At 35.1% G+C, this 12672-nt stretch overlaps 1 protein-coding gene across 2 annotated transcripts in view; it reads left to right on the forward strand.

Moving 5' to 3' along the window:
• LRRC40 (leucine rich repeat containing 40) overlaps nucleotides 1–12672 on the forward strand; it is a 47832-nt gene that overhangs the window by 29935 nt on the left and 5225 nt on the right. The window contains exons 10-13 of one of the 2 annotated variants that reach the window (XR_014808004.1): nucleotides 1588–1696; nucleotides 3440–4082; nucleotides 7078–7188; nucleotides 10180–10257. Coding sequence is in view for 1 of the 2 variants with exons in the window: in XM_003127928.5 (XP_003127976.1) it covers nucleotides 1588–1696; nucleotides 3975–4082; nucleotides 7078–7188; nucleotides 10180–10257 (406 nt within the window). In the remaining variant the exon portion in view is untranslated. The remainder of the gene's footprint in view (nucleotides 1–1587; nucleotides 1697–3439; nucleotides 4083–7077; nucleotides 7189–10179; nucleotides 10258–12672) is intronic. The other variant, XM_003127928.5, reaches the window with a different exon arrangement.

Genomic DNA, 12672 nt, shown 5'->3' on the forward strand with positions numbered 1-12672 from the left:
GGTCAGGACTTACATTATGGCCACTTATATAAAGGGAGCTAGGAAATAGACCTTTTTTTTTTTAATAAAAAGGCAACTTTATTGTCATGTAATTCATGTGCCATACAATTCTGTCATTAAAACTATACAATTAAATGTTTTTTGCTATGTTATGATAAATGCAACCATTGCCACAATCAGTTTTAAACATTTTCACCACCTCAAAAAGGTGATTATGAATAATGCTGTGATAAGCATTTATTTATAAGTTTCAGTGTGAAGTTATGTTTTTATTTCTCTTGCATATATATCTAGAAGTGGAATTGTTGGGTCATATGGTGATTTTGTGTTAGGTCACTTAAGAACTGCCAGACTGTTTTACAAAGCAGCTGACCAGTTTACATTCTAATCAGCATCGTATCTAGTTCTACATTCTCACTAACACTTGCTTTCTGCCTTTCTGAATCTAGCCATTCTAGCAGATATAAAGTAGTGTTTCACTGTAGATTTGATTTGCTTTTTCCTGATGACTAATGATGTTGAGCATCATGTGCTTATTAGCCATTTACACATCTTTGGAGAAATGCCTCTTGAGATCTTTTGCTCAGTTTTTAGTTGGGTTAGTTTTTTATGTATTATAGATATATCTCTTATCATATATACGATTTGCAAATATTTTCCAATCTTCTGTGAGTTGTCTTTTCATTTTCTTTTCTTTTCTTTTTTTTTTTTTTGGCTGCACTCGCCAAGTTTCTGGTCCAGGGATTGAACTCAAACCACAGCAGCAACCCAAGGCTGGCTGTAGTGACAATGCCAGATCCTTAACTCACTGGACCACAAAGGAACTCCTCCATTTTCTTGATAGTGTCTTTTGAAACACAAGTTTTTTAAAAAATTTTGATGAAGTCATTGTCTTTCTCTTTTTGCTTATGCCTTTGGTTTCATATATAAACATCCTTTGCAAAATCCCGTTTTATGAAGATTTTTCCCCTACATTTTCTTCTAAGACTTTTATACTTTTGCTCTTACATTCAAGTCTTTGATCTTTTCATTGATTTTTAAATATGATGTGACATCGGCTCCAATTTCATTCTTTTGCATTTGGCTGTAGTTTCTGGGCATCATTTGTTAAAAAAACTTCTCTTCTCACTGAATGGTCTTGGCATTTTTTGTTAAATATCAGTTGACCATAAATGTAGGATTCATTCTGGGCTCTCAGTTTTATTACATTGATCTCTGTGTCCATCCCATGCCAGTACTACACCATCTTAATTGCCATTACTTTGTGGTAAGTTTTGAAATCAGGAAATTTAAGTCTTCCTACTTTATCCTTCTTTCTCAGGTTTGTTTTGGCTATGTTGGGCTTCTTGTAATACAACACAACTTTTACAATCAGCTTGTTAATTTCTACAAAGAAGTCAGCTGGGATTCTGATAGCAATTACATTGAATCTACTTGTCATTTGAGTTATCGGAAATAAAACATATGAAAAGACATTTTCACCAATAATATCTCAAGATCATGGATACTACTTTTAAGTATTTTCAAGAATTTTAAAAATGACTTTGTAGTATAAATATTGGTTTTAAATAACTTTTATTTTGCCAGATGACGGACTGAGCCAAAGTGACTGTGTTACTGAGACTGCCATGACATTACCAAGTGAATCTAGAGTCAATATACATGCCATCATCACACTAAAAACATTAGACTATAGGTATGTAATTCTTTTTTTTAATGTTGCAAGGAAACTTTCAGAAATGGTCCTTTAGAAAAATGACAATTGATGAAGAATTCATCAGTATTCATTAGTACTTAGAATAATAGCAATTCAAAAACTGTGAAGAGATAAAAGCATATTAAAAGTACAGTGAATTTAAATGCCCATCCTTAGGTAATTTTTATTATGCTTGAGATAGATATATGGTTATTAATAATAAAACTTTCATAATGAACATTTTATTATTATAAAAAAGAATAACTATTGATTGGTGATAAAATTTCTTGACTCAGTAACTGGAATCCAGAGAGAATTTTATATTGGAGAGGGAGTCCTATATTGGTAACTGAACTGCCTTCTCAACAGTCAAGATAAAGTCTTTGTTTCAGATTTGTTGTGTTTCATTTACGTAGAAGTCACTACTCTAAGCCAACTTCCTTCTTTGACACTGTAACACAAGGTAGTAGTCTTCCATATTTGTAGTTGTGTCCCTCTTCTCATGGCATAACATAGCAATTTAGCATGTGCTTATTTTCCACATAATTTAACCATTTCTTCAATAGATATTTTTGGAGCCTACTAGGTATCAAATTCTATGCTAGGTGTTGTAATACACTGAATGGTCAGACTTGATTCTTTTTTTTTTTTTTTTTTTTTTGTCTTTTTGTCTTTTTGTCTTTTCTAGGGCCACACCTGCAGCATATGGAGGTTCCCAGGCTAGGGGTCTAATTGGAGCTGTAGCCGCCAGCCTATGCCAGAGACACAGCAAAGCCAGGTCCAAGCCGCATCTGTGACCTACACCACAGCTCACGGCAACACCAGATCCTTAACCCACTGAGCAAGGCCGGGGGTTGAACCCGCAACCTCATGGTTCCTAGCCATATTCGTTAACCACTGAGCCATGATGGGAATTCCTCAGACTTGATTCTTGCCTTAGAATTTCTTAGCTTAGAGTTTCTTTTATTTTTGGCTTTTATTCCCCCTACGCTAAATGGATACCATATACTGAGTTTCTTATACTATGATGGACACTGTACTAGGCACTTTACATATGTATCTTGCTTTTAATTGTCTAAACAGTCTATTAAGTAGTATTGATACAATTTTTTTGCAGGGAGGGATAACCATTCCCATTCTTTAAAGGCATAGGTATCACAAAAGCATAGTAAGGATAGCACTTAAGATCATATATCTTAGGTTGTTTTGATTGTAATTTATTGTAATTTGTCAATGACTTTAATTGGAAAGGAGTATCCATTTTTTTTTTTTTTTTTTTTTTTTTTGGCCATGTGCATGGCATGTGAAAGTTCCTGGGCCAGGGATCCACCCAAGCCATTGCAGTGACAGGGCGGTGTCCTTAACCCGCTGCACCACAGGAGAACTCCAGTGTATCCTATTTAAAATTTAAATTATTTACCAATCTTAAGGCATAAATGCCTTCAACTAAAGTTTTTAAAATAGCATAAATCTTCAAAGTTTGATTAGAGTAAATCTGTTCCCCGTGACTTGCGCATTTCTGATTCAAAAGATAAAAATGCTGCATTTGCACAGCAGAAAATGAGGCCCCAAAGCAGCAGAAGACATGATAACTGTGAAATTTAGCCTCTTATCTTTCTCTATTATAGTGTTTTTCTTATAAAATTCTTCCATGTCCCACATTATATGTAATATTGTTTTCTTGTTCATACAGTCATTCATTTGGCATTCCATTAGAGATTATTTTTATTTTTTTCTTTTTAGAGCATATAGAAGTTCCTGGGCTAAGGGTTGAATTGGATCTGCAGTGGTCAGCCTACACCATGGCCACAGCAGTGCTGGATCTGAGCTGTGTCTGTGACCTATGCTGCAACTCAGCAGTGCTGGATCTTTAACCCACTGATGGAGGCCAGGGATCGAACCCGCATCATCATGGACACTGCACCAGGTTCTTAACCTGCTGAGCCATAATGGGAACTCCAGAAGATTCTTTTAAGTGGACAGTGTTAGGCATAAAAATTTGTAAAAGAACATAAGCATAACAGCTAATTATAACCTCAAATTGTTAAATCCCAGAACATGTGGCACAATGTGTATGGCCCAATATGTTGCCTGATTCCTAACAGTTAACATTTTGTGGGTTGGAAGGATTTTGTGTCATTCTTTACTGAACTTTATAATCAGCTACTTTGAAAAAACCTCCTTATGAAATCTTTAAAAGCCTTTACAAATTAAAAGCAATAATTATATCTTTCCAAACTGCTAAGAATGATACATGTCTCAACCATTTTTCATTTAGTGATAAACAAACAGCTTTGATTCCTGATGAAGTGTTTGATGCAGTAAAAAGTAATGTTATCACTTCAGTTAACTTCAGTAAGAATCAGCTGTGTGAAATTCCCAAAAGGTAAGAACTGTTCATACTGCTATTTCTGTTAAGTTTTGACTCATTCTCAGTTTTGCTTGCATCTTAGTTTCATGAATAATTATTTTTCATAGTTTTTAAATTAGAAGGTATATGTGATATTTTTCATTTTAATATTTGAGGGATACGCTAAACTTTGCTTAAGTATTCCCTGAGATAGTTACTTAGAATATTTGTTCTAAGAGCAATATAGATTAAAACCTTTTTCTTTTACATTTTAAACTTGGAAAATAGGTATTAGGATTATTAAAAGTATTAAATTACTTTTTCGTAGCAGAGGAAAAGTTCTAAGAGACCATCCTGAAGTCAGGTCCATGTAGATTAATAGGAACTTGGGGCTTTATGTTAATGAATTGCCAAGCCATTGACTTTTTCCACTGTTAGTAAAGGCAGAATTGACTGAACCCTGTTAATGTTTTCCTCCAGAAAAGGATTTTTCATTTACAAATATTAGGAGTCGTTTGCATTGTATTTTGTATTGTTTAATACATCTCTATGAATGTTAATTATAGCAAAATCTTTTTTTTTTTAATTTTATTTTCCCACTGTACAGCAAGGGGATCAAGTTATCCTTACATGTATACATTACAATTACATTTTCCCCCCACCCTTTCTTCTGTTGCAACATGAGTATCTAGACAAAGTTCTCAATGCTATTCAGCAGGATCTCCTTGTAAATCTATTCTAGGTTGTGTCTGATAAGCCCAAGCTCCCAATCCCTCCCACACCCTCCCCCTCCCATCAGGCAATTATAGCAAAATCTTTAGTTTATGAGAGAAAATTAATATAATATTGAACTTCTAAAAATGCATGTTATTTTGTCATTAACTATATACACAAAGAAAGCTGACAAATAACCTTGCAATTAAAACAGCAGTGTGGGAAATAGGATAGGGTAATGATAAAGAACTTAGGCAATAAACTCATTTGCTTGTATCTGTATCCCAGATATACGAAGTTTGTGGCTTTGGACAGGTTAACTAGCTACAAATAATAGACCTATTTACAAAATACAAATTAAATCATATAATCCACGTAAAGCATTTAACCAGTGCCTAGCACTTAGTAAGTACTTAGTACTTAAGAAAAAAAGATGTATTGGGAAAATAAAATGGCTTTCATCTGACTGCCAAATTTTTTTAGATAATGAAAATTTTTAAAAAGTCAAACTATTATTTGCTCTCCATTTACAGAGAATAATTTGAGGAATATAGATCTTGAAAGAGAATTCCCTGGTGGTTTGGTAGCTTAAGGATCTGATGTTGTCACTGCTGTGGTGAGAGTCAGATCCATGGCCTGGGAACTTCCATAGAAGCAACAACAACAACAACAAAAAAAGAAGAGGAGAGGAAAGAGTGAAAAAGAAAAGAAAAAAAGTGGAGTTCCTTTGGTGGCTCAGTGGTTAAGGAACCTGACTTAGGAACCTTGAGGATGCGGGTTTGATCCCTGGCCTCACTCAGTGGGTTAAGGATCTAGCATTGCTGTGTGCTGTGGTGTAGGTCACAGATGTGGCTCGGATCCTACGTTGCTGTGGCTGTGGTGTAGGCCAGCAGCTGTAGTTCCGGTTCAACCCCTAGCATGGGAACTTCCACATGCTGTGGGTGTAGCCCTAAAAAGCAAAAGAAAAAAGAAAAAAAGGAATTCCACTGTGAAAGGCCATCTAGTCCACCTTTCTCTTTTATTTAAAGCACTCAGAAGATATTTAATAGAATAGTTGAGCAGGTAGATTTGCTCTCAAATTGGATAGGTTTGCCTTGGAGATCCTGGATCAAACAAGCTAATTGGGGATGAAAATGGAAAGAATTAAAAAATATTAATTACTTTCTCATTTTATCTTTTTATCCCACAGTCTGATTATTTTTATGGAAAACAATATGCTTTTCTGTTACTGGTTATTTCATCATGCTTTAGTAATTCTGAAGGCCAAGAAAGAAAGATAATAAAGACATACTTTGCTCCAGAGAATTTTTGAACCACTTTCCCTTTAAAAAAAATTTTTTTTTCACAAGTCACGCTTTTTCACCATATTATTTTATTTCACCTGATTTTGTCTTCCTGGGACCACACCCACAGCATATGGAAGTTCCCAGGCTAGCAGTCGAATTGGAGCTTTAGCTGCTGGCCTATATCACAGCCACAGCAATGCAGGATCCAAGCCGCATATGCAACCTATACCATAGCTCACAGCAACACTGGAGCAAGTCCAGGGATAGAACCTGCATCCTCATGGATACTAGTTAGGTTTGTTACTGGTGAGCCACAGTGGGAACTCCAATAATTTTTAGTTTAACTTTTGCTTTTTGGCAAATCATATATACCATTTTCTGTTCTATAATTAATACCATACTTTCAAACTGCTAACCTTGACGAGGCTTACTTAGAAATATTTAATTCTTCCTAAGTATTTGGCTTAAGTTGCTTAGTAGTAACACTTAGCAAACCTAGGAATTAACTTCGTGTTTTCTTGCAGTCATGATTAAATGATACTTTGGATAACAGATACTACACTTTTAAGATGTTGACATGTCATATTTAAAAAACATTTTACAGTACTACATAATTCTGCTACTTAGAAGTTGTTATATTATGGAGTCTAAAGCAAAAACTATATTACAGAATATATGTCTAATAATTTATTTTATGGATTCAAATCATTAACAGAATATAGTGTAAACATTGCCTAGGCTTGATCTTTTTTTTGCCCATAATTGGTTTAATATAAACTGAATATTTTCTTAAACTTCAACATACATTTAAGGTCAAATAGAAATTCTTGGACAGATAATATTACACCTCTTTAAAAATATGTTTTTATCACTTAAACATCCAAACTGAAATTTTTGTGAAAAAGTAAAAGTTACAGAAAAGCTTAATTTTTAAAAATAATATCAGATTTTTTTTTCTCTGTGGTCTGTTTATAGTTTTAAAGTTTTGACAGTAATCAAGTATTAACATTTAAAAATTATTTTTGTTTCAGGATTGTGGAAATGAAAGAAATGGTTTCTGATGTCAATCTCAGTTTTAATAAGCTTTCCTTTATATCCTTGGAATTATGTATGCTTCAAAAATTGACTTTTTTAGATCTCAGGTATTTATTGAAAATATTGTTTCACTTTTAACAATAACCTGTCTTTGTGTTTTACCTAACTTTTGCCTTTTATCTCATGTTTTTATAAGAAAATAGTCTTTAGTTACTAGCAATATTTTAGGAAAAATTTAAAATTAAGCATTTAGGAGATATTTTAATCAGATGTCACTGGAAAGCAATTTACAAGTTATGTGATAAGACAGAATTATTCAAAATGTTAGAAAATATTAACACAGTCTTTAGATCCAAGCTTAAGCAAAATTACAGATAATGCATGGAAAGTGTTTGCTTCACAATGTTTCTTTCCTCTTTAGCATGAAACTATCAAAACCCTAAGCTGGCACAGCAGCTAGCATGATTTCTCTTAAAAAGAACCTTTTTGGTTCCAAAATATTGCATTAATCATATAAGGCAAGAAATAAAGAAAAGGAACACTATGAACAGCAACAAAAAGAATATAAACTATTTAAGGCTCTGCAGAGGTTATAGGAAATTTAATTTAAGTATGTCCTGGGAGTTCCCTGGTGGTCTAGTTATTGGGATTCAGCGCTTTCACCACTGTGCCTAGGTTCAATCACTGGTTTGGAAACTGAGATCCTACCTGAAGGCGCTGCATGCTGGGGGATGGGGAGGAGCAGGAATATGTCCTAAGTTGAAGTGACAGTATCAGAAGAGTCATAATTTTTGAAGATAAGAATAGGTATTTCATGGTTAGATAGTCATTTATTTGCTTGGGCTTTAAAACTTGATTTTTAGAATGTATCTCTACTACCTGGGCCTCTTACTGACCATATGTTGTTACTAGGTATGTTTTTAGTTTATTTAAAGTACAGCTGCTCTTGCTTTCTTCAAACAATGGTTAAATTATAATAAGCTAGTTATACCTGTTTGAGGATTTATTCTTTCTGTAGAGACCAAATTTTTTTTTCTCGTGAGATTAAAGCAAATATACTAATCCTCTGCTCCTACTAAATGTGGAATTACTTCTGTTTTCCAGAGGCAGTTACATTGGCAAAACAGTTTAAAACCACATTTTAGTTCAGTATTAATGGAGCAGTGAGAATGAATTCATGCCCCTATTGTTGCTGTCTTTATTTCTTTCATCACATTATCCTGAGAGAGAGAGAGAGAGAGTGTGTGTGTGTGTGTGTGTGTGTGTGTCTGTGTGTGTGTGTGTGTGTGCGTGTATGCTTCTGTCTACAACTGTACCTGGCAGTTTCTAATTAAGTGACTAAAATACACTTCTATGTTTGATATCAGTAGATATAAGACTCTAGGAAAAGATAGAAACCAGAAGGGGGTTATTCAGCACAAATTAATAAAGACAACTGGAAAAAAGTACAGAGAAAAGAAAAATAAACATATGTTGCGTTGTAGAAAGTATGACTCTTATGTTAGGCTTGTCTTCTGAATGCAAAAAAGTAGGTTAGAGAAAATTATTCAGTTGTGATAGATAGCCATCTAGTTGCATATAATTTACTCACAAATATTTTCTATTGCTAATATTTATCTTGCCTCTGAAATGCTTCTACCTTGTTAAACGTTCTTTTAACATCGTTCCCAGATCCTTCCAGTAGTAAATGAGATTCCCTTTACTACTGTTTCATTGTAAAAACTAAAAAACTACACATTGTGCAAATTGAAATTCTAAATTTAAGAGTAGAAGTGAACTCACTTAATACCTATGTAGTAGAAGCCTCCAAGTTTCTAAATATACAGAATCTCTTTACTTTTCTGTTTCATTTTTTCATTAATTTTTCAATTCTTCTTGAAGTAGAATTTCATGACTATATGTGATATATGTGTATTTTAATCAAATACTTATCATATACTTGTGCTATCAAATAATATAGTTTTTTGTTGTTGTTGTTGTTGTGGGTTTTTTTTTGCTTTTTAAGGCATATGGATGTTCCCCGGCTGGGGTCAAATTAGCTACAGCTGCTGGCCTACGCCACAGCCACAGCAATGCCAGATCCGAGCTGTGTCCGCAACCTGCACCACAGCTCCTGGCAATACCAGACCCTTAACCCACTGAGTGAGGCCAGGGATTGAACCCACATCCTCATGGATACCAGTCAGATTTGTTTCCGCTGTGCCACAGTGGGAACTCCAAATAAGGTAGTATTTACAAGCATGACCTAAAGGGCTGTGATTGTGGAAATGTGTGTGTGTGTGGGGGGGGGGGTTGTCTTTTGAGGGCTGCTCCCACGGCATACGGAAGTTCTCAGGCTAGGGGTTGAATTGGAGCTGTAGCCACCAGCCACAGCAACACCAGATCCCTAAACCACTGAGTTAGGCCAGGGATTGATCCCGCATCCTTATGGATACTAGTCGGGTTCGTTAACTGCTGAGCCACGACAGGAACTCCTGATTGTGGAAATATTGTTGATTGCAATTTGAAAGAAATAAGGGATTAGTTTACAGTGTTTACCCTGTTAAATCTTTTATTAAGGAGTTGTTTGCAGTATCAGTTGGTTGCACATTGGTATTAGGATTTGGCACATTAATCAAATACTTGAGGCAGCTGACTAACTCAGAATTCTCAGGATGCAGCCTTAATGAAATCAAGAATTGACAAACTGAGCTCATAATTTTTTTTTTGAAGTAATTCTTTTATTTATTTATTTATTTATTTATTTATTTATTGTCTTTTTGCTATTTCTTTAGGCCGCTCCCGCGGCATGTGGAGGTTCCCAGGCCAGGGGTCTAATTGGAGCTATAGCCACCGGCCTACGCCAGAGCCACAGCAACTCGGGATCCGAGCCGCGTCTGCAACCTACACCACAGCTCACGGCAACGCCGGATCGTTAAACCACTGAGCAAGGGCAGGGACCAAACCCGCAACCTCATGGTTCCTAGTCAGATTCGTTAACCACTGCGCCACGACGGGAACTCCGAGCTCATAATTTTTTTTGTCTGATTAACAGTTTAATTATAAGTTAAAGTACAAATTTTCAAACTTTGTAAATCATCGTTTTCTTTCTATTTTAGGAATAATTTTTTAAATTCTTTGCCTGAAGAAATGGAATCATTGGTAAGACTACAAACAATCAATCTTTCTTTTAATAGGTAAGAAACAGAACTGACAGATCTGAATAATAATAATTCTGTGGAAAATTTCTAGGTCTTATAGAATACAACTAAAAGAACCAAATAAACAAAAAGGTGCAATGTTTTTTCTTTATTTAAATATCCAGGTTTATTTTCACTTAGTTCTACTTAGAATTAAAGGTGATGTTGCTTGCTAAGAATTTTCGCAACTGATGTCTAGTAGATTTTTTGTTCCTTTTAACCATTTTGAGAAATTTGTAGCCTAGTAGGAAGACAAATATGCAAATAAATAAGTATAATTGCCAAAGTAGAAGCACAAAGACACAGGTGTTTCAAGAGATCATTTGAAGGTATAGAGGAGGTAAGTTTGAAACTAAGACTTGAAAAATAGATATTTGCCAGACATACAGGGACAGGACATCCCACTTGGAGCAAATTGCATCTACTACGGTACAAGATATGAAGAAAATGCTGTGTTTGGAACACTTGAGGAAGTTCAGTATGGCTCGGACCACAAAGTGAAGAAGTGGAAGAGTCGAAATAACAAATGAAATTGGGCATATAAGCAGTGGTCAGCCTTTTAAAACCTTTTTATACCTGATGAAGTTTAGATTTTATTTTGAAAACACTACGAAGATACTACTAGTAATTAAGAATAACTAATATTTGAAGTTCCCATCGTGGTGCAGCAGAAATGAATCCGATTAGAAACCATGAGGTTGCAGGTTCAATCCCTGGCCTTGCTCAGTGGGTTAAGGATCCAGTGTTGCCGCGAGCTGTGGTATAGGTCACAGACGTGGCTTGGATCCCACATTGCTGTGGCTGTGGTGTAGGCCGCAGCTATAGCTTCCATTCGACCCCTAGCCTGGGAACCCCTGTATGCTGCAGGTACAGCCCTAAAAAGCAAAAAAGAAAAAAAAGATAGTATTTATTGAGAGGTTATTTATTGATATTTATTATATACTGACATTGGACTAAATGTTTTACACATATTACCTCATTTAATCCTCACAAAAGCCCTACATGGTTGGTTCTGTTATTGTGTTCATTTAGAAATTGAGAATTGTTGGAGTTCCCTGGTAGCCTAGTGGTTAAGGATTTGATGTGTGTCATTGCTATGGCTTGGATTCCATCCCTGGCCTGGGAACTTCCGCACGTCATGAGCATGCCATAGAAATCCAGGAATAGGATTTAAGTAATTTACCTAATGTCCACATTGATTATAGAGCAAGGATTTGAGTCAAGGTGTTTTGATTCCAGAAGTTGAGCTCTTAACAGCTATGTCATACTGTTTCCTATGATGAAAGTTGATTCTGGTTAACAACTTAATATAAATATTAATAACTAACATTTATTATAACAGATATTGTCCCAAGGTCTTCATATATATTAATTCAATCCTTGTAACAAGTATATAAGTTTAGAACTATTATTCCTCATTTATAGATGAGAAATCTAAGGCACAGTGATGTTAAAATACTTCCTATTTAGGATTTTGTTCTGACTCCTCTATTTTTTGTTTTCTTATGGGTAGGTTATTACCGTTGTCGTTATTTAAAAATGTATGCACTTCTCATATTTATTCTAGTTTTTATTTGTGGAATTGAACTATCTGTTCTCTAAGCTACACCTAACTTTTGTGTATTAAGTGGTGAGCTACATCTTTTTAAATTACCTTGTTCATAGGTTGTGGGGGAAGAAGAGGAGGGACTGCGTAGGGGTGGTTTTATCCACCTGCACTCCTGATTATTGACTCTCTGGTCCCTCTGGAACTTCAGAGCTGCCTTGAGTTTACACTTCATTGTTGCTTTTTTTTTTTTTTTTTTTTTTTTTTAATGTCCTGGCAGCATAGGAAGGGAAGTATGGGGAAGTAAAAAGGCCACAGCTATAAAACTTTCCTTCAGCCCATCCTTGTCTTTTCTAGTTGAGGCTGCAGGTCACCTCACATTAAAACATACAAGCCTCTGTCCCCGAAGAGATCGAGAATTTCGTGTTAATTTTTGAGTATTGTTCTGAGAGCCATCAGCTTTCCCATCTCTTTTGTAGCATCTTTAGGGTTTCTTTTGATGAGGAAGCTAGCAGCCTATGAGTGCGTTTTTGGTTGTTGAAAAAAATGACAAAACTAGTCACTTTTGAGGCTTAAGTCAAAGCAAAGTATAAATCTCTAATTTTTACTTACGATATTGGCAGTGATTCTGTTTTGTAAGAAGTAAAAGTAAGCTAAAAAAAAACCCTACATTGAGACATTTTATATAGAGCATTTCAGGAAGATTTCCTTGTCTTCTGAATGAGAAAAGAAAAACATGGGAGAATTTACTCCAAACTTTTGTTTTATCTTATACATTAAATAGAAATGGTTACAAGTCTGTCCACTTACCATATATTTCAACATTTCCAAAGTTAGTCTATATTCTAAAATATTCTGTGAAATTG

Source organism: Sus scrofa, chromosome 6 (assembly GCF_054392235.1).
Source record: "Sus scrofa isolate SSC_HxYL_T2T_F1_AM1 chromosome 6, Sscrofa_HxYL_maternal_Yorkshire_Landrace_v2.0, whole genome shotgun sequence".
In the NCBI taxonomy this organism is placed as follows: Eukaryota; Metazoa; Chordata; class Mammalia; order Artiodactyla; family Suidae; genus Sus; species Sus scrofa.